General features: G+C 39.2%; 1 protein-coding gene across 2 annotated transcripts in view; it reads right to left on the bottom strand.

Moving 5' to 3' along the window:
• Positions 1-26949, bottom strand: part of stat5a (signal transducer and activator of transcription 5a) — a 53277-nt gene that overhangs the window by 8674 nt on the left and 17654 nt on the right. Inside the window, exons 2-9 of one of the 2 annotated variants that reach the window (XM_026164382.1) lie at positions 10201-10257; positions 7333-7476; positions 7030-7186; positions 5802-5891; positions 3901-4075; positions 3137-3267; positions 2027-2178; positions 1446-1601 (exon numbers count right to left, since the gene is read on the bottom strand). In XM_026164382.1, the coding sequence (XP_026020167.1) occupies positions 1446-1601; positions 2027-2178; positions 3137-3267; positions 3901-4075; positions 5802-5891; positions 7030-7186; positions 7333-7460 (989 nt within the window). In that variant the 5' untranslated portion in view covers positions 7461-7476; positions 10201-10257. The remainder of the gene's footprint in view (positions 1-1445; positions 1602-2026; positions 2179-3136; positions 3268-3900; positions 4076-5801; positions 5892-7029; positions 7187-7332; positions 7477-10200; positions 10258-26949) is intronic. The other variant, XM_026164383.1, reaches the window with a different exon arrangement.

A 26949-nucleotide genomic window follows, 5' to 3' on the forward strand; every position in this document is an offset into this window, starting at 1 on the left:
TGTGGGAGTCATTATTGGGGGCAGTTAGCCAAAGTCCATAATGGAAAATTCCCTTTACCACCCAGACTCTAGCACTATGGATCGAGGTTATTGTAATATCTGATATTGGTAACAGCTATGCAGCTTAAATTGTGCAAGGGCTACCCTGAGAAAAGAGGTATTGATGGTGGATTATTGATGTCTACAGTTACCAGTGCTATGTGTATTAATGTACCTCCACACTATCGCATTATCGGATACCATAGAACAGTCCATCCACCTATTCACTTTTCACTATTTAACTGGTTGCAGTAATCTAATCTAAGCAGAGATGCTGAGACACCCCTCCCTTCAGCCACCGCCTCCTCCTCTTCAGAGACATTTATGTTCCAGCTCTCTACAGCATGTTTTGTGTTTGCCCTGGGATCCCCTCCTAGTGGGGCATGCCCAAAATACCTCAAAAAGAGGGTATCTAGAAGACATGTCTGACATATCTAAGGGCAGCCCAAACACCCCTTGAAGGAAGGTTATGTGTGTCACTACCAATAGCTTGTGGCCATAGGTCAGGGAAGGAAAGCAGACTGTCCAGCAAAGCTTTGCCTTCTGCTCAGCTCTCTTTACCACAACAGGCTGCGGCAGCATCAGGATTATAGCTTAAGTACAAGGTAAAGAGCTCTCATGTTTCCTTTAACACTCACACAATAAGTGTAAGAGAGAGACAAGAAAACCCAAACTTTAATAAAATTTTTGCATGTGGATTGAATTACATTATTTGATGGATAATTTTGAATGTGGGAGTAATTTCATTTTACAAATAGATGACATCTCTCACTCCATTGACCACAATACCAGTTGCACAAGTAGACCTGCCCTTTCATTGCCCTTTTTGCACTCAGTAACCTGAGTGCATAAAAGGCAATTCCTCAATGTGCAAAAAAGATCCACCCACCGCCTACACTGGCCTACACTGGCCTACACTCACAAAATAAATTAAAGTTGTAGATAAGATTAATGTGCCATTTATGACCCCTCATTGATGTTCCCTCAGTGTTCGTATTTGAGTATGCAGAGTGGAGAATTATGGGTATTCAACAAATGCAGACGTGATTGCATAAAGTCCAAAAAATATCACATAGCCTGAGTGTAAACATGCCGTGTAGTCGTTTAATGCTGCCTGGTTAAAAATCCGACTTGAGCAGACAGAGATCATATGTATGGTTTTTAACACTTCAGAGCTCTGTAATGGCTACTGTCTTCTTCACGGCTGGAGTTAAGGACCAACAGCAAGACAAACACGAACAAGAGCTGCGCACATTAGTGGTTCCACATATTTCTAACATATTCCCCCCCAACCCCCCGACTCCTAGTGAGCTGCACAGCTCTACATAAAACCTGCAGACAACACATAAGCATGCCAGGTGCTGCAGCCTTTGATGTGTAGAAAAACTTGAAACACACAAACACACCTGGTGACCAGTGTTGAAATGATATCTGTGATAGTACTGTTGAGTTCGTTGAGGAGCTCTTCAATAGGTCCAGGGATAGGCAGCTGCTGTCTGAGATGCTCGGCCCTCCGAATCTGTTGCCTGTTTTGCCAAATCGTTTCCGCGAGCTTCTCACACCTGGCACCAATCCAGCCACGCATCCACAAGAAAGACACACAAGTAAGAATAACACTTGAAGATCAACACGACCAGTGCCAGAAATATTATATTTCACCATTACTTATTTTAATTTGAGCTCCTGAAAGCTGAGCTCAGCTATATTAGACAGAATTTAAGTAGCTGACACTACTAAAACTTTCAGATCTGGCTGAATAAGTGAGGCCTTTAAAAATGTAAAGGGCTCACAGCCAGGGATCCCTGACGGTGGGTTAAAGCAAAAAATAGAAAATATGTAAGACAGCCTATGCCTGCCAATAACCTTTGAAAAAACCCCACACAGGACCACTCCAAAGCAAGCTTTTAAACCTGTGACCTTTTGCCTTGTGAGAGAGTCTAGTTACTGTGATCTTGGTGGGAGGTAGAGCGAAAAAAAAGCAACTCACCAGGACTGAAGGATGTCCAGGCCTCCCTCCGGCGGTCCCCCATTGCCTGCCAGTTGTTGCCGTCTCTTCCACTGGATCAGCTCGTCATCCAGAATGATGGTCTGCTGCTTCCTCAACAGCTGCAGTGTTTTCTGGTGCTTCTCTGCCAGGTCCTGCACACAAGCAAGCAAGACACATGTACTTCACCAGAACCAAGTTTTGGTCAAATGTTTCTGTGAATCTGTGTGTGGGCTACAAATTTGTGCGTCATTGAAGTAAACCGTGGTTATGGAGAGACTCTTTTCCTCATTTGGTGACCTCTACCTCACTCTTACTTTTGCCACCTCAGTATATATGTCAATAAAAATGTGGTTTGACGACTATTAAAAGAGTTTCTAAGTTTTTCCAAGTATACCTGCATATGCAGAGACCATGCTCACTTAATTCTGATGCAAACTGAGTCATTTTATGCTATAAACAGGCCCGAAATATGAGAGAAATGGCTCAGTTCAGAAAAAAGCATCAAGGGTTACTCCTATTACGCTTTTAAAAGGGGTAAAGACTTAACTTAGGGAGTGTAATGTTTGCAACTACCACAAAAGCTGCAGAGAACAGTTGCTCATTCTGCATGTCCGTCTGGATGTGACTGCCTCGAAACAAGGTGCGGTCACAAAACTTTACAGGGTTGTAACTAAAATCAAAGTGATGGCCGATTTCACTGCGGGTGTAGTGTTACCTACATATACCATACTTTATTTACTTAAAGTCAAAAAGCAAACGCGGGACCAGCTTTGTGTGTGTATGTGTGTGACAGTCATCATGATAAAATGTCTGGGAGACAACAGCTGTAGCAGCAACTACCACAAAGTTGGCTTCAACCTCTTTGCCAGGTGTTTATATGTCTGTATGTGGAGAGATTTTATCAGCTGTCCAAGATTTTCTGTACAGTTTAAAATCAAAACCAAGGCCCAGTTCAAGGATGGGTGTAATCTGGCAACTGCACTGGTACTGCAGTGATATGATCTCATTCCACAATGTGGTCTAGTTAATTTTATCTTTATGGAGTGTAATTTACACATTGATACACACACACACACATGAACGAAATAAGTAAGTGCAAGTATGTCTCACCAGTCTGTATTTCTGTAGTGTGTTGGCCTCTCTCGTCAGCCATGCCTCCACAGTGTTTTTCTTGCTCAGAAGGGCAGGCTCTCGTAGCTGGCGGTCAGCAGGGGGCAGTGTGGCCAGGCTGGCCAGTTGAGCTGAAGATGGGAGACAAGTTAAAGACAGAGGGAGTAGAAGAGAAGCAGTAACAATTTCTAACCTGTGCACATGCAATATTCATGTCCCATCCGAGGAATAATGATTTACTCAGGAAAACCCCCTCCTCCCCCTCCTGCATAGCTCAGATATTAAAAAAGATCGATGCTTTCTGTCTGACACATGGAGCACTCGTGAAAAATCTGTAGTGTTACAGAAGCTGTCAGTTTCCCGCTGTTAATCTACATGTCTCAACACAAAATTCAGATAGCTGTATGAAGAATTATCTTTTATATTTAATTTGAACAGTGACATGTGGCACACAACAGACTAAGTGAGACTGATTAACCAAAAAGGGAGCAGCATAATTGGAAAAAAAAAAAGATCTATTTTAAGCAAGTTGCTCACCAAACAAACAGAGTAGATAAACTAGAGTTTGTTTCTTGATTCAACAAGGAATTAAAATGGTACAGCAGCAAATCTAAATGACTAACAACAGTTAGAAACATTAATTATATGTTTTTTGGTATTTGCAGTAGGTATAAGTTAAGTTTGTGAAAACTGCATTAGTACAAACACTGATTCTGTCATTATGGTCGTGCAGCGCTAAGGAGATGCAAGCCCTCTGGTCTCACCCTGAATGCGCATGCTTTCTTGGTACTGGATGATGAAGTACTCCTGGTTGTGCTGGAGCTTGCGGAGATCGTTCTCAGTGTCTTGGGTCAGCAGGCGAAGCTCCTCAAAAGCCTGGTTGATCTGTTGGTATTTCTGAGACATGCTGTCCATCATTCCACCCACTGGAGAGTTTGACTGTCAATTACAAAATATGAGATTGAGAGACCAGCAAACAGAGACAGACAGCTACTGAACCAAAACTAACATGATGCACTGACTGATGGCTAGACCCCAGCACCTGCACTATTTAACTGTAAAAATTCTCTGGGAACACAAGGATAGTGTCAACGGTGCAGGTTGATAAGGAAAAAATGTATTTGCATCCTCAGGAAGAGTGCAAGGTCACCACAATTTGAAAAAGTGCATTACTGTACCTAAAGGTTCAGACTGAACGGGCCAAAATTAACTCCACTAACAGAAAAAGCATGTTGTGACTGAAAATCAATTCACCACAGGAGTTCAAGGAAGATGTCTTACGCACGGCTGGCTTTATGGTTTTATAACTCACTGCAAGTTATAAAAGTGAGAAATATCTGACTTTCCTGTATATTGCATTGTTAAAGTAGGGAAATAGAAATGGTTTGGTTTTACAAGGCCATTTTAAAGCATGACTGTATTGGCTGTGGTACGATATCACATTTATAATGTTCGAATACAATGAACTCAGGAGATCCTCTAGGATAAACAAATACAGGAAACAGAATAGTTATCCACTTTCCGAATCAGCCACCATTATGTAGTTTGTGTTTTGCGGGCTATGAAGCCACAGGTGTGTTTGTGTGTCTGCTGTTCTGATTTCTTTGGTTTTTCCATACTTTTCACACTTACATATTTCAGATCATTAAACAAATTTTAATATTAGTCAAAGACAACCTGAGTAAATTAAAAAACACATCCCTTTGAAAGAATTCTGGACCACTCATCTTTGCAGAATTGTTTTAATTCAGCCACATTAGAGGGTTTTAAAGCATGGTTTGCTCGCTTTGAACTGAAGCCTTTAAGCATAAATCTAAATGGATTTAAGTCAGCAAAGCTTCCCTAGACCATCACACTACCACCACCATGTTTTACTGTCGGTATGACGGTTCAACTTTTGTCTTGTCAGTCCCAAAAGTCTTGAGGATCATCAAAGTGTGTTTTGGCAAATGTGAGATGAGCCTTTGTGTTGTTTCTGGTCAACAGTAATTTTTCTCTTTCTAACTCTCCCATGGATGCCACTTTTGCACAGTCTCTTTCTTATTGTTGAATCATGAACGCTGACCCTGAGGCAAGCGAGGCCTGCAGCTCTTTAGTTGTTGTACTTGGTTCTTTTGTGAGCTCCTGGCCCTATATGAACCCTATGGATGAGTCCCAAAGCGCTCTTCGAGTAACTTTGTTAGGTCAGCCTTTCCCATGAAGGTTCACCACTGTTCCAATTTTTCTCCATTTGTGGATAATGGGTCTCACTGTGGTTCACTGGAATCCCAAAGCCTCAGAAATGGCTTTGCGACCCTTTCCAGGCTGATAGATTTCAATGACTTTGCTTCTCAGCTGTTCTCATGTTTCTTGAGATTGTGGCAAGATGTGTCAGCTTTCCAAAGAAAAAAAAGCAGTTAATCACAGTTAAATCGTGATTTTACAAGCTGGGGGTGGGGTTATTTTGCCATAGGGTCACGAAGAGTTTGGTTAACTCCCTTGATAAATAAAATCTTCATTTAAAAAACTGGATTTTGTATTTTTCTTTGTCTAATATTAAAATAGGCTTGACGATCTGAAAATATAAGTGTAACAAACTGGAATGTGGCAAATACTTTTTCACATATACACTCAGAAATTATTTATTTTTATACATGTTCGATGCACAAACACGAATCCCACTTACGTTTGTAGCCTCTCGGACGAGCCTCTGCTCTGTGTAAAGGATGTGTTTGATACATCGGACCAGCTCCAGAGGACAGCGGTCATACGTGCTCTGAAAGACAAGGAGCACATGAGCTGTGTTAAGGCCTGTTAGCTTTTGACGAGTAGAGCGGCTTCTGCACACAGGGCTCGCCAATTTAGTAGAATCAAAGGTTCTGGAGCTAACACTGCAGACACACCAAAACCTATTAAGTTAATGAGCACACTTCATATAGGTCCATGACTCATTAGTATACGCCTAGTTAAGTGGTTTGTCTGTTACAGTGTAACAAAATCTTGTTTCAGTTTAAAACTGCGGGTGATACTCTTGTTGTTTCCTGTTTTAAGTGAAGGAATTAAGTTTCAAGTTGAATTGCTTTCACTTCATACCGCACAGAAAGAGAGAAATCATTCACAGTAGCTATATATCTGCATTTTTTTGACTTTTGCAGGAAAGAGAGGAACCCAAGTGACACATTTAACATGTCACTCTCAACTACACGAATACACGTGTGCTCAGCGCCATAAACTGGGAAACAGTGTGGTAGGAATTCAGGACTGCAGTGTGATGTGCGCAGCCTGCCCCATTCTCCCTGTTTTTCCTCGTGGTCTCAGGGAGGGGAGAAAACAAACAGAAGAACAGATCTGTGAAGAGGGAGTTCGATCATAAATAGCAGAGCTGGCTAGCTACTGAGGCCCTCGCTCGAGCCGTCCTGTTGTTTTCCTCTCAGTGGATACAACCTGTTCTTAAAACATTTTGTGCAACATGTGCTCTTTCTGAGAACTACAGTAAGGGAGGCAGTTAAGCTGAACAGCTGTGACTTCTAATCACATCAATCACATCATTTTGTGACATTGTAAACAATTTTATGCTCTTCTTAAAACAGTGCTACAGTCTGGGTAGGTGTAATACTGAGATTTAGTACGTTTTGTTTTTATTATTCATTCAGAGTTGCTTTTGAATGCCTTGTTTTTGACATTCCCAGTACTTGGAGTACCAGTACTTTCCATTCCTTATTTCTGTAGCCACAGATGATCAAATCAGGGTCTGACAAACAAGCCACAGCTGATACACATGTACCCGCTGCAAATCAAAGCCAAGCAACTCTAAATAAAACACAACAGCTATTGCTTAATAGCTATTGCCAGGTAACCAAGCACTAAATGGGAACTATATTAAGAATGCAGCGGCGTTCGAATAAAAGCCTCACCTTGAGCTGGTTGGCATAGTGTCCCAGTTTGATTTTAAGAAGGAAACCATCCTCCCCAACCTGGTGCTCAGCCTTGTTCTGCAACTCTTGTATAAGACTGTCCAGTAAGCGTTTGGCCTTAAACTCCTCCTGTGGGTTCTCCAGGTCTATGGCATCCCTAACACACACGCGCACACACACAAACACACACGATAAATTGTAAGATGTTGAACAGAACAAATCAAAATGTTACAAAAATAGGATTAGGATTTTTTTTTAACATCCTTTACATTCTCTGGTCACACGTGCATCAAATAAACTCACCAGAGCTGGCTCTCTATCCACTGGGACAGATAATGTCGCACCTCAATTGGAAAGTGCTGACCGTACAGAGATTGCATCTGGTGGAGGGCATCTCCTTGCAGTTGTTGGGCCTGGATCCACACCGCCATCTTCAACACCCTTAAGCTGAAAAAGGGGAGAATTCTTAATTAGAGTGCAGGGAACATATGTTACACATAAACTGAAAACAGTAACTAAAGGGATGTAAAGTGGTGAGAAAAAGATCATTTCAGGCCACTTCGGATCAACTTATGAAACTTTCGCTTTCATTTTACTATTTGCCAAGTGTCTCACCTTTACAAAGACTGCAGAAATCAGCACAACAACCATAGCTTGTCAAGAATATGAAGGGTGGTGAGTTTTGGGGTTTTTTTTGTTTTTGTTTTGTTTTTAAAAAAGGAAGAAAAAAAACCAGCTAAAGTATGAGGAATGATACAAACAACATGTTTATTTGGCATAAACCTAAAAACCTTTCATTAACTAGCATGACACAATTAAAAGGAATAAAAGCCACTTTATGAAGCCATTTAAAGTATAGTGTAATATTACACAGATAGAAAGTTACAAACATTTATGGCAAAAATTCATCTTTCAATTCAGGTGTTTAATCCCAGCTGGTAATGTTCTGCAAAAGCACAGAAGACATCCCAGACACCACATGTAAAATAACTTGTTATAACTTAATATTTATAATTTTTTCCACCGAGTGGTAATTGGATTCAGCTGCAGTAGTAATTAGTCCAGGCTATTTTACATGGATTTTACTCTGCACATCTTTTCCCATCTTCTGCCACACACATGAAAATATGCCACAAACACTTGTAACCTGCTGTAAAATTGTGCACGAGAAGAATGCCTCCAGAAGTGTTGTTCTGATCATTTTAATCCTTGAGAAAGATATTTTTTAATATCGGGGATACAAGCTGCGTTTGTCGGATGTAAGCTGGGATACAATGTGGGTTTAGCAGCTTTACAAAGGTTTTAAATGTACTGGGGAAAGAACATCACTTAAGTGAAGTATTTAACATTTTCCCAAAAGAGTCAGTCATACAGATAAAAATAGTTTTAATGGTAAATAAATGACTAAAACACTTCTATCTTCTTATACCTTGATTAAGTCCGCTTTACGAAGTGACTAATACACATGTCTCTGTTTTCCTTCTACGACTGAAGATCCAGGTCACTTGCCCGGCCCGCTTGGGTCGCTTTCTCCTTCACTGAACATGTTGAGGACTTAAACATGCTCCTCTGTGGAGCCAACAACTCCACACTGAGGGTTATGGCTTGGTTGAGAGGGCTTTGTATTGGGTCACTGCTGCTTGTTTCCAGTCAGCACACCCACTCACCCTTCTCAAAACTGGCACAGTCACTGTCAGTAAAAGACTGAGAGATATGAGTACGCGGGAAGTTTGTGGTGTATGTGTGTGAGTGTTTGCGTGTGCATGTGTGTATTTGTAGGTGCCTGTGGTGTCAGTGGTTCTGCTTGACAGTACATGTATAGTTTTTATATCCACGTACATGTAATTGATACTACACATTGCATCAAAAAACAAAAAAACAAAAACAAAAGGAAAAAATGTTCATCCTCTTCTTTGTCATTGCTCTTTTTTGTTCCATTGTAGCTTATGTCTCTGTCACATATCTTGTCCACGTTATACCGATTGAAGAGCTTTTTTTTTACCTTGTTAGTCTGCACTCCCTCATAAAGAACATGTGAAAACATGCGTTTTGCTACAGATAAAGCATAATAACGGTAGCCATTTCCCTGCACAAAAATATCCCATGACTTCCACAAGTGACCTCTTGTCATCTGTACAAGAAAACGTGTCAATTAGACAATAAATTAACTTGATTAAAAAACAAAACAAAACAAAAACCCGACTCAAAAGCCTTTTCCTGTGCATGTGGATGTCATAAATGCCTAATAGCTGGGCTCACATGCATGCTTGCTAACTGACTATATGTCTTTGTAGACCAAGGTGAAATAGGGTCAAAAAGGTAATTCCACTCAATCTGTCGACACAATCTGGCGACACAAAGCCTATTCTACTGTTCCTGTGCTCTTATGGTTCTCATTGTGTCCTAGAGTTCACCTGCTGACCTTTACAGCTATATTTTCAAAATAAGCAAAATTTATAAAAATAAAATAAAATAAAAGCATTATAAGCATTTTTTGCATGTTAAATGTCAAGAAACTATTCTCCGATTGCCTGTGTGAAAGAAAACTACAAGCACACAAAAGGCATAAAGACTGATTTTTGAAAAGACAGTCAAGTGCTTTTTAAATGAATAACCTACACATGTTATCTGTAAAGGAATCAGCAGAGAGCATCAGCCCAAAACTGCAAATCAGCTGATTGGAGGAGGAGCCGACAGGAAGAGCACAAAACTTTTCTACCACCTCTTTCTGTGACACCCATCGTGGGTGTAGGACTTTCTTTCTACACCAACCTGTATTTCACAAACATATAAATAGACCAATGCTGAACATAATGGGAGCTGCAGCTTAAAAGAGTGTTTGCTGTGCTGTCAGAAGACAGTGGGACAAACTGGTGTTTTAGTGTGTTCAACAGATCTTTAAAGACATGGCTGCAAACAGGGTTTGACAACCAGTAGCACCTCAGTTCTCATCTCCAAGAAAAAGTGAAATGCTCCCAAGCAACAGCTTTACTTTGACCTCAATATACAAACATCCTGGCGTGAACCTTAAATATACTGTAAAAGCAAGTCAGCCGTTCTGCCTTTGCCATTTTCTTCCATGTACAGGAAGCTCACTGTAACATGTCACTGCTATTTCATCACCAACCTCACTTTGGCTTCAAGTAATTAAATAAATAAAATCCACCTTACCTTCAGCTCTGTGTTACCATGTAAGAGCAGGAAACTCTAAAAAGGAGCACCACAAACCTGAGACAGACAGAAAGAGAGAGAGAGACAGAGAATGAAAGAAAGAAAGAGACAGAGACCAAAAGGAGGAAGTGAGTCAAACTTGGGCGCTTCTGAGGAAGCTCTCTTTTTTTCACAAGGACAAGAGCTTTAACAAAAAGCATGAAAAAGGGAAAGTCCACTGAACAGATTTGACTTTATTCCAGATGAACTGGACATGTCAACATAATAGCATAATTTTTGAACATTCTTCCCAAGCCTGAAAGGTTCTTTCACTATGTGGGGATTTTGAAGCTGATGCATTTAAAAAGACAAAAAACAACAGTGTTGCCAGAAATCAGATTTAGAGAGAATTAAGAGAGGTTCAATTCCCTAAATGATTACTACAAAAAAAGAAGAAGAAGAAGAAGAAGAAGAAAACTAGAGTTCATTGCAACTTTATAACCACAGCAGTACATAAAGGCGCTAAAAAATACTACGTTTGTAAAACACGACAAAATACAGAGCATAAATTAGCATCACCTGCTAACAGAAGAGCGTCATTCAACGGGTGCTGCGTGTAAACAACAACACAGCTTGTTTGGCACGGCTAATTAGCACTTCAGTTGTCACTACAGGGATACGGCTGAATCCAGTCTACTTGAATATCTGAAAGATTTTGGTGAGCAAAACACATTTGGCTCACATTCTAAAACAAATTGTCAGAATATGAACCACATCCTTAATGAATTTGAAAAATTATATACAGTATAATTTACTAAAACATCCAGTCTGCAAGTTATTGATAACAATAATTAACAATAATAGTTACCACAGAGTAAAACCACAGTCGAAACAGCTCTTTTAAAGTAAGATTTTGAGTAGTCATGCTTCAAACCTGAACCAATGGGAGGCTCTATAAATGTTCACTCAGGTTTCATTTAAATGGCTGAAAAATGTCAGTTGCTTTATCTAAACTACCACCTAAAGGCCATGCCTTTCATCCATTAATATGTAAAAACACATCAAATCATGACGACTGAGACAACTACCACTGGTTGTACCCTGAAGAAGCAAAACATCAGGACGCCACATGTTGGCTCTAGACAAAAATGTGACATCTTTATTTTACAGTCTGGATAAGTCTTCTTCTTAGCTCCTCTGCACTCCTGCCTTTCTTTCTTCAAGCTCACTGCCATTAATGCCTTAAAAAGTTGCTTCCACTTGAGGCGTGTAGGCAAAACGCTGTCTCTCTCAAAGCAGAAGCTTCAATCAAACCGTTTCATCTCAAGGCTTTGTCTAGAATATTTCAACTCGTCACTGCATATAGGAAACTTGTCACTTGACTCATCACCTCTGCAGCTCTGCTTGTAATGTGCATCTTTTCACATACAGCGCACACTGATGGTGTTGTGACTCAAATTAAAGTAAACTTACTGAAACCTCTGCAAGACTGTAAGGCCAGCTGAAAGTTAGAGTGGAGAAAAATGTCACTTAGAAATCCTTCCGTGATTTGTTATTAAAGAATCACATGTTAATACCAGCAGTGGCTTGACGTCATAAATTACCCACAGCCATAACGGACAAAAATCACTATGCAGCAAGAGAGACTAAAGTGCTGTTTATACCACCAGAGAGGTTTACTGAAGCAGTTACTGCAGATTATTATCGTAGCTCAAAATGATCCTTATACTTAATGTCCTCTAATGTGTTTCTTTTCCCATAACAGAAACTATGAAGCACTTTTGGCTTGGTTTTCTGGAAACAGTAGTACTAATTGAGAGAAAAAGCCTTTGGAATTGATACAAAAGGATAATATCTCAGTTGGATGACTCACACGTTTTTATATTGTTTCAGAAAACAAGGAAGGGCAAAATATAATCCAGATAAATAGGAAAAAAGTTCTGACAAACACAGCATTTGCAAAATAAAATGTTTTAGTTCCTTGTGCCTGTTGGCTGGTCTAAAACTTAATTTGCAGTTTTTATTTGAACTGCAAAAGTGTTCCTGCTGCTTATCTGTAGTCTTTGTTTATGAGAATAAAGAAGCAAACGCACAAATGCACTTGACTTTTGCCTTCGCTCATCCATCAAAGATTATCAGTTGCCAGTCTCTTTTATTTGTACTGTCATTCTTTTGGAAAAGAAGGATAACCTTTGCTCCATCTTCAAAGCCATTCTCACAGTCACTCAAGCTTTTTGTTGTCCAATATAAATTTACTGCAAACTGTACTGCCAGTAAATTTTTTCCTGTGCTTCTCTCATATTCGCTCTCTGACGCACACGCAAAACGGAAAAAAAAGAAAAGCAGTTCGACTAATTCAATCCAACGCCACACCAACACCAGCCTCTCATTTCACTGATTAATTGGAAATTAAATACATTAGTTATTTCCGACATCCACGGTTTGCTTCTGCTCTCTAAGATACCAAACAAAATGCAACTGGACGGCAAGTTAAGTGAAAACCCCCCCAACTATATTCACACATTACTGGCAAACACACAATGAACAACTTCACCCGCTGTGCAGATTCAATGCAAATTTATGAGCTCAGAACGCCTGGATACAAATCCAAGCGAAGAGGTTCCAGCTAGCATTGCACAACGGCTAAAAACAAATAAATCAAATCCCTTTCTTAAACCAGCTGCACAAGGTTCTCGATAATGCCCCACAAAGGGCAAAAACAACATAATGAGGAGGACTGCTTTATTCCCACTTCTTCTGATTACAGGTGAATTGAAACAGCCACTGAACATTTGTTGTCTTAAAAGCAAATTAGCAGGCTCTGTCCAACCAATATATGTCACAGATATTAATGCCAGTCACACAAAGTGCTAAAGTGGACTGCTAAATCCTTGGAGGAGACTGACTTCTAAGCAGGGGGAAGCTTCAAAGTATCCCTACCACTCAACGAGCTCTTAAAAAAGTCTCGATTATAGGACAAATCAACAAAAAAGAAATACAGCTAAACCCTCACAGAGTGTTCTCCCAGGGATATGCAGCGCCCAGAAAGCTCTGAGCTTCAAAATAGAGAAAAGCTCTGCGTGTACTCTCTGCGTATGTGTGAAAAGAGACCAAACAATCCAAATAACAGACATCCTTCTCTGCTGACACGGTCCGATTAATTTCGCTTGTGAGCCAAGGTGCACTAGATTCCAGCTTTCAGGGAACATAAACAACACTACAACTCCCGCTTGCACTGGCCCTGAAACATCATCTGTGTGTTTGATGTCCTCTTTCAGCCCGTCACAGTCACACCAGGGTTTTACAGAGTTACAAACGGGTGGGTTTAAAGCTCTGCTCAGAGGTTTTGGGGTCTCGAAATAAACTGGCACGTTAATTCAATGAACTCGTGTCACCCACTCTTTCCTCTGAGGAAAAATTACCATTCATTAACGTCAGCACTTCCTGTAAGGAAACCGAAGTGCCACCCACCATTCAGAGCAGTCTTACCTTGAGAATACAAAACAGAAAGGAAACACGGCAACAACATGTCATGTAACACTGCGAGTACTTTGAATGTCTTTTGGGGGACACGAGTGTTAATCCGGCATGAATACTGCTAACCGCTATTTGACAAAATATGCAGAGGCTTTTCTCATTGATAGATGCATTTCTTCTTATAAGCAGAAGCAGCTCCTATTCACTTAACGCAGTGTAAAATGATGAAAACAACCTGTTTGAAGACAAGTTATAGATTCAAATCCAGCACTTTTTGCATTACCAAAATATTCCACATAGTTTATATATTATTTAAATGATAATAAATAGCTGTTAGAACACGAGGAAAGGCTGATTTGTCTCATCACTAAAGAAAAATATCCAAGCTGCCTTTAAATATGGCTTTAAAAGTGTAAACACTGTTTGTGAAGGTCGTGAATGCTCAGAATAAAATACTCTTTAAGGATTAAGGAACAAAGAAATCTGTCAAAAGCATTTGCTCGCACTTTCTGCGTGTTTACCCAGCATTCCTTCTGCACGTCTTATTTATTTATTTATTTATCTATCTATCGTTTCACTGCATCTCCTTTATTTTTTTTAACTTTATGCTAAATTAAAAGCTTTTGTAGTTCACAGTACAGACTTTACAGACATGTGTGAAGCACTATCACTGACTGGTTCAACCGACCAGCTGCCTCGTGATAACCTTTCTAATGCGATTATCAACAATACTCACATGATGTTTATTTACTTATTTTTCATTTTACACATGCTAATTTCATAAAGTGAGTTATGAGATCAATGCTTCTTGAAAGCTGGTATTCAGATCTTAATCTTAGCGGTAAAACTGGTCGCTAAGGTCTGGATGAACTTTCAGAAAGAATTAGCAATTATTCAACAAACAAACCATGATCTGAACTGAATATCTGTTTGTACTAAAGCATGACTGCTGGGCCGCTTACCAGTTGTTTAATACTTAAACCAGATCATATTTATTAGTTTCAACTGAGTTCATGAGTCTGAACCAGCTGCTGTTGACAGTCAGGAGATTAAATATATAGATTTTTCCCTTATTCTCATGCAAACTGTTAGTTTGACGTATATTCTACCCTTCAGGCTTTAAATGCTGTGTTCTACTAGAAAGAGTTCTGGAAAGTATTTAGTATGGCAGTAACATGGCACTCTCCTTTAAAACATCTATTGGCACAAAAGGTATATATATATATTTTAAGTCTTGAACCATCCCTCATTTCTTAATATTTTACTTTCAAGGAGCAAAAGTAATTATTACTTTCTTGTAATTATTTAAAGTGGTGCTGAACAAAAAAGTTATCCAGCATTTTTGAAGGTCTTTCAAAGGTTTCCTTAAGACACTGGCTGCTTTATTTTCATTTTTCATACTTGCCCTTGTACTTGACCATTTTCAGAGGAATTTTTTTTTCTTGTTGTTGTTTGTTAAGCCACTAGCCTGTGAATCAAGCATACAAAAAAGCACCTGATTCAAGGGATGAATCAGTGTTGTGTCCACACATGACAGACAACTGGGCAAAGAACCAACTTTGATTTTTTTTTAAAATTGGATCTTTAGGCTATTAACATAGTTTAAATGTTTTAGTTGAATCTATAAAAAAAAGCATCAAAGACAACACAGTTTGACAGGCATAAAATAGTATTTTTGGACAAACAAGGTGGTAGCCAAAGGGTTATTAGCTACAAACCTGGCATATCTTGGCATGGTATGAATGTGTCCTTAAAAATTTAAGGAAACAAGTGGAGGCTAAAAAAAAAGGCCTGGCATGCCTATAAAAACACTATCTGCAGCAGATGAGAAATATCTAAAAGTCATATCCTTAAGAAACGGAAAAAGAAAGAGCTGACACAAGACCTGAGAGATTCATCTGGCCCTTCAGTTAATCTGTCTACTGTTTACTAAGTCTCATCAAAAATGGTATCAGTGGAAGGCTGGACGTCATCCTTAAGGAAGGGAAACAGTAGAAAAGGCTGAGTTAAGCCAAATTACACAGAAACTGCATTGGAAATCACTGGCAACAAGTCTTACGGAGATTTGAAATTTTTGGGTCAAATTATTGTCAGTGTGTACAGAGAATGGTGGAGAGAGGAAAAGCTGAGTTCCTAGAGCCAAATGTAAAACATGGTGGAGGCTCTGTCATGGTTTAGTACTGCGTTTCAGTCAGTGGCGCTGGGGATCTTTTCAAAACTGATGGAAATATGACCACAAAAAATTACTGTCAGGATGTGATCAATCATGCATTATTATCTGGAGAACATTTGATTGACAGTGTCGATGCAATGCAGGAAAATAGGTGTAAATACCTGCACATATTCCCCATTTTCCTGCAATATCATAACGATAAAGAAAGAAGAGGTGGGTTAAGACTCTTGCACAGAACTGTAGATGTACAAATTTGTGATGTCTAAAATTAATACATAGCACAAATGCAGTCACAGTTGTGAAGAAGAAAAAAATAGTTTACAGCTCAGTTTAAAAATAATGATTTAACCCTCGGAGGCTTTAAGTCAAAAAAGGGTCCCTTTTTTGACTTAAAGCCTCCGAGGGTTAAAAATCATTTCTATCCTTGCTGGAACTGTTTTGTAGTTTTTAAGTTGTCAATTGTGCTGCTGAAACTGTCAAAAGTCAAAGTCTGAAGCATACCTGTTAAATACCTGTTCATAGAGGAGTACTTTTATTCTTTTACTTAGAAATTCTTTTTTAAATGCAGTTTTCAAAGAAACACGAAACAGAATAAAGACACACTTGATTCTAGAGGCTGCCCAAGGAGGAGAGCTATACAACAGCACTGCATACACATAACTTTATTTGTCAGGGTAAATAATAGAGGCCCCAAATAAACAACCAGCTTTAATGTTTGCTCTCTCCACCGTCTCTCGGCTATGCTTCCCATCCTCCATCCTTCTCCCTCCTTCTCCCCCACAGTCCAGCTGCTCCATCATAGAGACTCTGCGTTATAACACCCACTCTTAGCCAGCGGTTATAAATAACACGTCACAGTAAAACCGCATTGCCCATAACTGCGATCCAGTATTACATCCAGAAACACACGGCGGTATACATTTCCACAACTACTGTGGCCCAATATAAGAACTAAATCACCTTAACCAAACACGTCACCTGCAATAAAAAAGACAACAACAAAAAAGATCCTTCATGTCATCAGAGCAATGCTTTTGTGAAGCGGGGCAGGGCAAGAAGCAGGGCAGAAACATGGATCTATAAAGCAGCAAAAACTTGAAATGTGGCAGAGTGTAGAGCAGGAGTCAAGATGAAATCCATTATCTCAGCCAGACCAAACATCCTTATTACATTATTATCATGGATCTTGCCAGTTGTTCTCCTCCACGCAAACCCTTTAAGCCAGCCAAAGTACAGCTCATCGGCATTTTCAGCTGACACACAACACGAATGCAGTCAAAGCTGTGAAGCACTTACGAGTCTCAAACATGTGACCACTTGAATTAATTCATAGGTAGTTTTTTAAAAACTGCAAATATTAATGCAGTGACCAGAAAGTGTGACCCATGTTATTATTTATTTTGATAGCTAGAATTTACATCAAATGCAAGCAATGAAAGTTTCTGTTTTGAAAAGAGGACAACACACACGTGTGTAGACACACACACAAACAGACATAGCCATATAGTGTAACGATTGCCTTAAAAATTGGTTTGGGGGTTGGGTCTGGGACCAATTTGTGGATGTGTAAAACATTTATCAAACACATAAAAAGGACTTTGCTGAGAGTAAAACAAATCTTTCTACTAATTCACAATGAAGACACAAAGTCAAAGAATAGAAAAGAAGACATGGGAAACTTATTGTCACAGAGAAGCGCATGACAAACAAATGTGCCAGCGGCTCACAGAGAGGGAATGGCGACTACAAGAGGATCCTTGTGCCGTCCAACCTGCCCTGAGGTACTGTTGCTATGCTCCAACCCACATCTCATCACGCTGTCAGCATAAGGGAGATCATTTATTAGCTCAGTCACGTGTTTTAGTTTGCAAGCGCTTGGATACTTTTGTCGGCTGATGACAGGACTCACGTTTGAATGCGGATAACTCTAATTAAATGCACCTCACATGACTCAATTAACCCTAAAAAAAGGATCACATTTGATGGCTAAATCACATTAGAAACTGAACATTTCTGCCCTGCAGGCCTTTCCATCAACCACTACGTCAGAAGATCTTGTTGTTACTTCTTCGTGCGACAAGACCAGAGCTGAGCGTGTCTGCCACCCTCACTGGCATGAAGGCCAAAATAACCTAACGCCCTGCTAGCAACTATTCAAAACGTCCAGCAGAATAAGCTCATAAGAGTTCATCTGTGTGTATTTGTAAGCTTGTAAAGTCTCTAAGCTAATTAAGTTATCATGGTCTTGATTTTCTCCACTCTTAGCCAATAATCTGTTGTCACTCCTTCGCAGAAGCAACACAAAAACAAAGTTGTCAGGAACTGCTTTGGAACACACAGCACTACCTCGGAATTCACACAGACACTGAATGGTCTCAAATTTAAGAATTATAAGAGGTTAATTGAGAGAATTTTAGAATTTAAGTAAAACATTTTAATGGCACAGAATTGACTAATCAGACAAAGAAAACTGTGGTCCACTGACCGTTTCACAGTCATGTAGAAAAGATAATCTGAAAGCATGTATATTGAAGATTAGCACAAACATCAACTACTCGGGGCAAGTTAGAAGATGATGTGTACAAGTCTGCACAGCAGATGGACAGAAAAACCAAGAGAAATAAAGGATGCTGTGGTTTGGAAAAATGATAATATAGAAAATAAAAAATGTGCATTTAAAGAGCCACAACAGCTGTCTGCAGCTGCAGCATAATCTTTGGACTATATTAAAATATTGATAAAGAAGGAATTCAGGCTACATGCAGCATACCCTAATTATAATGCTCAGAATTTGAAACATAAAAAAATCCCACTAGTAACATTGCAAATGCCAAAACACAAACTAAAATTTGCACTGAAGCTCTACACAAAACCCGATCATCAACAATTTTTACGGATTTGTTGACTGTGAAGCGTCAGTCTCATGACGCAAATCTTAAAATACACACTTTCGTACTGAGCGGAAATATTTTCTTTTCTATTACAATCTAAAGAACACAGACACGCCCAGACATATTTTAATCTATGAGATCAAACGTAATTGCGTAGAGATAAAAGAGAAGCTTGCAAAAGCCCCCAGGTAGCAAGTTGCCCGTGGTGCTGAACTGGAGGCCTCGGGATGCCGCTGTGATGATGAGCCGCTACAACGAAAAAGAGAAGATAATCTCTGACAGGCATCATATAGCCATTTCACACAGGTGATCAATGCCCTGCAGGGTGTATTGTGTAGATGTTGTCAACACTCTGCAAACAGGATCAAGCAACCAGAAATCATTTGCTTCTTCAAAGTCTGGCAGTTTGAGCCCACCTCAGCCCTGCTTTATGAGGCCTTTGTTCTTTGACATTTTGGCAAACTGGGAAAAAAAACATTAAAACTATGCTGAAAATCACTAGATTATACTTGTATTTACTCCTATTGACTACTTACAATGCGATTTTTTTTTTTCATGGCTTACAGTTCAAACATCTCAGTTCTAAGTAATAAGGGATGAAACACATTTCTCCACATACATGACTGCACATGACTACAATTTTCAAAGCTTTAGGAAAATCCCCCCAATGATGCTCGTCCTTAAAGCAGACAAGGGCTCACTATTTTAAGTAACTAGAAGGTCATCTGCTGAGGCAGAAATGAAAAGTGAAAACTGTCATTCCCCCCACCCCCATATGGGGAGACCCACAGGGAGTCAGATCAAAGAAAACATGCTGGTGGTCTGAGATAACAACGTGCCCCAGAACTTTGAAGATGTTATCTTGTTTGAAGATAAACTTTCAATAGTTGACCTTTGTTAAGGATGGGCTGCCTTGGGACAGACATGATACATGGAAATAATGACATAGATTTTCAGAAATCCTCTCCAGTAAGAAAAAGATTTTTAATCCAATCCTAAAGCTATAATGGGATTTTCTGTTGCATAGTATATATCTTGCTCAAAAGCAAAGCAATAATGCTTTACAACTAGATATAAGACCGCATGTCTTGGTATGATGAAGAGGCTTGCAGTAGAGGTTTGCTCTTATGAAAAGTGCTACAGACATGTTTTTAGAAAGACTGCTTGTTAGAAAGAGGAGTACAATGGTTTGCTTGTCTGCAGACAGCTGGCATTGTGGGATTCAGAAAGGTAGAGATAAGGTACAGACAAGTTTGATGTCTGCATCGATCACCTTCCTGTTTTTGTCTAGGAATTTTCTCCTTCTGTAGCGACACAGAAATTCCCTCAGAGAATTCTCTGTTCTTGTTCAGTGCATGAATGTGCATTTGAAAGAAAAGAAATCTGAAATAAAACAGCCATTAGTAAAGGATAATGGTGTGACGCTAAAGGTGCTGAGAAAATCATAGTGCATTTACTGAAACGTGATTAATGGCAGAAGTCAACTTTCCAGTAGGAAATCTTGCTAAAACACATGAAATTTCTGCTTGTTTGCCTGTAACCACGGTCAAGTTGAGCACCAAAACAGCCACATAGGTACATCTAAAGGTCTGAAAGATCTTGTCAATATCAGATATTATGACATCAGCATGTTGCCTAACAACTGCCAACCAAAGCATTAACATGACCTATTTGTAGCATTTATTAACCTATAGCAGCTTAGAAAAGCAGTGTAACACTTTAATTTTGCTGCAATAACATGTCATTTAAATCCAAACCTTTTTTTAGCCACGATAAATTATGACTTTATCACGTTGCTTAGCAACCACCTAACAATGGACCAAAATCCCAGACCAAACAATACTGTAGCATGAGCATGTATAAATAAAGAGTATACGTAATAAAAAGACGCCTCAGTGCTATAACCAAATAATGATTAGTGACAACTACTTTCAACCGCTGCCTTATTCACAAGGGGTCACTGCAGCACAGAGCTCCACATGTTTGATTTGGTTTTGTCGATTTTTATACCAGATGAACCAGGGAGGATCGAACCAGGGCAATCTGTAAACCACTACAATATAGAGCCACTAAAATAAAATTTAACTGTGAAAATATTATTTTTTGGTGATGTATTACATGAATTATCTTAATATATGTGAACGCTGTGGTACAGCTATTTCCTGTCCCCCATTTTAGCATGTTTATTTCTTTATCAGCAAAAAATGATCCTTATAGGGACAATATTTATCACCAAACAAACATAGGGAAAAATCTGGTCTACATAAGGGGATCGGAAAATAACTGGCATGGGAGTGAAGGTGCTCGCTCAGCTTAAACTGGAAAATGGCACAGTATATATATTTCCAATGGTCTCAGTTACAGGAGACCCACTGCAGCGTCTGTGCTTGGTACCTACCTTCCTTTTCTGATTAAAATCCAGACCTTAGCAATCTGTTACTTCTGCATTACTGACATAAGCTGTGCAGCCTGCAGTCTGATTGATGAAGCAATAGTCAGTGTGAAGTGAAATGAATCGGGGAGACATAGTACACCACAGCCAACCGATCCTGCTGGACTGCGCTGTCATGCCTCTAAAATAACGCTGTGTGTCATTGACCTGCCCCAAACTAACAAGCAAATGGTACTTAGGGTTTGGGAACAGACTCTACTAGATTTAGCAAGTCAAAGATACTTTCTTTATGGAGCTTTTCGCAGACGCGTCTCTTGTGAGCCGTGTTTCGACAGCAGAGAAGGCTTACTTTACATGCAGCCTTTGAGGCCTTTTGCTACCTTGCAAAAGCAAGAGACTATTTAATGTAAATGACCTGCTACAGAAGCTGCAATATCTTTTCAAGTTATTTTGATCATTAGTTCAAACAAAGCAGCTTTTCGAGCACACAGCAAGTACACTTTACCTCAAAATATGTTTATAATTTACAAAGGTATATATAAAGAAATCATCAAGGAAATATGTTGACACTTATTAGCGGCTGAGTAATTTTAGAATTAATCTGAAAAACAAAATTGCAACAAAACATACACAGCGTCATCCAGCACTTCAGTGGGAGACGATGAATGCTCCTTGCAAAAAATTTGCAGCTGTAAGTGCTGATTCCCTAGCAGCGCGACCTCACCGTGCTCAACCGGCTCAAAAGCCTTTGCCCTAAAATCCTTCCAGAGTTTGACCAGCTAACGTTCTACTTTGTTCTGCAGCCTCACACTTTCCAACCATGTGAAAAGGCATCTAAGATCAAGTCCAGGTATCTGAGGTGACAAGGTTGAAACCTGTGTGAAAAGGAAATAGCTTTGTAATAGCTTCAAGTGAGAGACTGAATCTCTCTTTTGTTCGAGTGCAAGATAAGCTTCATCTTGTCAATTGGGTGCAAAGCTGAGCTCTGACAGAATAAAGTGTCACAAAGCACAAAAATATTCACAATGAAAGCTGGTCACGTGGAATACTCCCTTTCATAACAAGAATGAATGCAGTTCCGGTCTCTCTACATCAACTCAGTATAGGATTTGTTGGAGCATTTGCTTTTTTCCTTTGTGTATATAACCGCTCAGCATGCACATGTGAAACAACGGTATGTGCAGGAAATATTTAAACAGATGGGGTAGCTTCCAATCCTTTCTGCACAGAATTCAGCACAGCCAACACAAAACCCTGTCAAGACAGTAGATAACAATGTTACATTTACATATTTTCATTAGTAAATACAAATGTCTTGTACTGAAAACAACAGTTGTATGTTCTTCAAAGAACTGTAAGAGTTTAGGCAACTTCCACACTTGCTAAAAATGACTACAGACACACTAATTCTTCCCTTTCAGTGGCGGTTTTGAACATCAGCTGTCAGTGCTCTGCTCACATAACTTGACAGTTATGTTGTTGCTTGCATATGCTGTGAGCGTTTTAAAAGCCCCACCTCCATCCTTGCAGACACTGTCACTGATCCCCACCCGCTGCTGAGCTGAGGCCAATGTTTCCTTATGGGCAGTGACAAAGTGGGAGCTTAGAGATAAGACATAATTCATATTCTATGTGAACATAAGATAAATTGACAGTAATATATCTATGCATCTAGTGAGAAAACAACAAGTTACAAATCTTGTTGTTATCCAAGTATTTCAAAGTGTGAAAAGCAAATAACAGAACAATGCAATGCATAGAATAAAATAGAGAAGTGACTTCTTTAGTTTATTAAAAGCTGTTACTTCTGTATTTGTCTTATCTGTCACTACTTTGCCCACTACAGTGACGATCCAATTTTTCCTCTTCTGAATGATGAATGTGGCCTATGCTACATGTCAATATTCACACAGAGTGAATGTGGGTGTTTATGTCAGCACATATGGGTGCACTGATGCATTTGGGTCTCAGCTACAAAGCACCAGTGGATTACATTATATAATATCAAGCCCAGAGGGAGAGTTAAATGTGGACACAGCCTCACACTTTTGCAAGGGGAAGTAGGAATGCCAGTTTGTTGGAGTGGAGCCACTTTTGGTGCAGTACCAAGCAGCAGAAAATCACTGAGCAGAGCCACACAGCAGGGGCAACCAGCTAGTCAGTTGTCACTGTCCAGCAGCCTGCTGTAACGAGACATCAGAGCAGGGTAGTGGCAGTTGACTTAGAAAAACAGACACCGGTCATAGACTCAAACTGTCGCCCTTTACATTCAGAGCCAATCAGCAGCCACAACCCATGCCTAGATGTAGGGGGTGTTGGGATGAACTATAGTGACTGAATGAGACCTGATTACAGAAACACCACACAACTTTATGCAAGCCTGTGATTTTAGCCATATTATCTAAAAAAGGTTTGAGAAATAAGAAGTCCAAAATGGAAAAATAAAATATCTAATATTAATCATTAAGATAATCATTGTAGTAGGAATAAAAGAGTGCATTTCTAGCATCCATTGCATTACAGAAATAATTGGTAATGTCACATTTTTCAGTGTAATGAGTGTTTATAATAGTAACAGTAGCAAAATGGGTCCATTTTAATAAACTCACTGAGGAATTTTCTTCTAGGTTTAAGACTAACTATACAATAATAACCTACTTAGGTATTGTTATTACTCTCTTCTCCCAACCACATACCAAATAAGTAAATGAATTAAATAAAATGGAAAGGAATGAAAGAATCACATGTTTAGAATAAAAATGACAAAAATGATAAGTGTCCAAGTGTCCAAGATGAAAACATCATGTTTTTCTAAAAAAGAAAAAAGAAAAAAGAAACATCTGTTTACAATTAAGTAGATCACAAAGCAGCAAATTCTCAAGTATGAGACCTGAGACCAAGGTCTAACTAAAGTATTTTAAAATCTCTCTCCAGAGTTTTTAAATCACAAAAGAGACAGAAAACAAAACATGATTACGATCTAGACTATGACAGACTACGTCTTGGGTTCGCAAACATACAAACTACCATGATTCTCTTCCGATAAGCAACACTTATCAGCAGGATGCATTAGCTTTGCTAAGCCAGCCCACAAATTGTATTTTGCTCACTCTGGTCTGGCAAGATTTGTGAACTAATATGGGTTCCTTGAAGGATGTTGTGCTTCATGGAAACATTTTTTAAAACTTTTAATGGAACACACTAGGCTGCCATTGGATAATGTGCAACATTTGGAAACCAGATAAAGAAAAACATAAGCCGTTCTTCCAAGTTGTCATAGTAAATTTAATTTGAATTCAAATATCAGATCATCCAAATATTGTCCATGTATCACTGATTGATTTAACATCCTGCTGTTGGACACAGTAACCCTGAAGACTATAACCTTAACATGTTTGCTTCAAATTCATTTCCTGTGAGCTCACCACTGTTGATTAAAGAGTGGGCTATTGACTAACACTCTTTTGTTAGCCATTGTTACCAACAGAAAAGCACTTCAATACAAATAGCAAGCTACGGTTGACAGCATGCAGAGAACAAGAGGTTTTCTGCCAACTGGAGAAAACCCCTTTCCCAAATAATCACCTAGCACGAAGCTTAACCTACATACAGCATGAATTGGACACAATGAACATGCAACAGATCCAGATAAATAAGATCACTGGTCCGTAGAGCTGCACGATTAATCGTTAGAAAATCACGATCTCAATTCATACTTATGTGCGATCTCATTTCCAAATGACAACGATTTAAAAAAATTTTTTTTAAAAAAGACGACGACGATTGTACCGCATTTTGATCCGGGACGTAATCTGCATGAAAACAAGCGCTCACTCTTCCTGCTCAACAAATGACAAGGGCGGAGCCTTATACCACGTGATACAGAAGCTGGCTGCTAAAATTGGCAGGTAAAAAACAACGGAGAGCACGTCGAGGATGACGAGAAAGTGACTGGATAAAATCCGTCGCGGTCAACCACCCAAACATCAATAACGGCAACCTTATACAGCGCTTCCCTATACCCGTCGAACTCCCGCAGGCACAAAGAAATTACGGAGGCTATTATCACCTGACCAAAGATATGGTTCCCATCAACACTGTGCAAAATGTGAGACATTTGTTATTTTTATGTTTATTTATTGTTTTTATGTTCAGTCTCAACTGTTACGAAGTTGATGTGCAGTTAATAAGTGCAATAAATATTTATACTGGAAAAGAAAATCGTGAGAGAATCGTGATCTCAATTCTAAGCAAAAAAAATCGTGATTCTCATTTTATGCAAAATCGTGCAGCCCTACTGGTCCGTATGTTAGCTGAGGGCATTTAGGGTATTTGTCATAATGTCCCATCCCTTCGAGTTCTTTATCAAGCACATTCAGTGGGAACTTTAATCTGCTTTTGGCAACATGGTGGTTTTTAAATCTCAGCTGCTGTGTCATTGCCATTGCATGAATTGACAATAAAGTGCATTCTGTCTCATAGACATGTCGCAATTAATCTTGCGGTCTATACATTTTCCAAGATAACACTTTTATTAAAGATTTTATCTTTGTTTTTTACTTCTGACAGTTGTTCCAGATAGTTATTCGCCCAAGACAAAACAGAATTCCTGAAAATTAATACTGTTCAACTGTAAATCTCTAATTAGACTCCAATTATTTATTTCAGCTAGTGTAGCAGAGCGGCACATTGGCACTGAAACTATTCTTCGTATGGAGGACCTGTCAGGGGAGGCCTTGTCACGACTCATTTTCCAGATCTGCTAACAGGGACACTGGAGAGAAACCTAAGCCAAATTGGTACCTGGCCATACATAGAGAAATGCTTAAAATTCAGTTCAGCTGACGTCTACAAAAATACAGTAAAAATAAATGAATTTGAAAGGCAAATAAAGAATATATCAATAAAAAATAATGATAGGTTAAAAAAATGTCATTGACAAAGGATAACATTATAGTTACACTGGTTAGTCACGCAGGGTAGTCCAAATGAGTTTTTTACAAAAAGCTTCCATTTGTCGTAAAACGGTAATATACTCATCATTTAAAATCATGTTTGTCATCAGCAGCACAGATATAGATGCCATATAGAAAACATGCTTTAAAAAAATGCAGAAAAACTTCTGGTGCTTCTTTTGCTTTCCTACATAACAGGGTACAAATATCTCCCACACTTTGATCCTGCTTATCAGGCTTCCCCTGTGCACCCATCAGCCAACTGACCCCCTCTGGCACCATTCTTATTGTCTTCCCACATAGCATGTTAAATAAAACTGACAAGTGGACAAACATCGTAAAGGCCTACTATGTCTCTAAATAGGACCGGGTGGTGCAGATTCCCCACAAAAAGGGCTGTTTGGCCCCTGAATAGCTGCAATAAGACCTCAGATGACTGTATCTGTAAACCCCCCAGACTTACCAGAGGATGAGAATAGATGTTCAGAAGCTATTTGATTGTAAGAGAGCAAAGGAAATGAAACCTAGTGAGTTAAATCTCACAAAATAGAAAACTCTATTTTATCGTTATTGGATAAACTGACAGTATTCATCTCAAATGGCTGAACTGAGGATTTCTAATGTAAATACCCACTTATATACTTACATATGCATACATACATGAACATACATACATTCATCTTGTTTACTTCTTAGCTTGTTTGTTGTGAAACTGACATTCCCGTTTCTCAGTTTGAGTTAAGAACGATGCTCTCATTCGCATCCTTGTGGTGACAGTTTTCTAAGTGAATTAACATTTTTCACAGGTATTATGTTATGTGTTGGTTATACTGTGAGCTCTCCTTCAAAACAAAGATAAATAGTTTACATGAATCCTCTTAT

The sequence above is a fragment of the Astatotilapia calliptera genome, chromosome 4 (genome assembly GCF_900246225.1).
Source record: "Astatotilapia calliptera chromosome 4, fAstCal1.2, whole genome shotgun sequence".
NCBI classification, from domain to species: Eukaryota; Metazoa; Chordata; class Actinopteri; order Cichliformes; family Cichlidae; genus Astatotilapia; species Astatotilapia calliptera.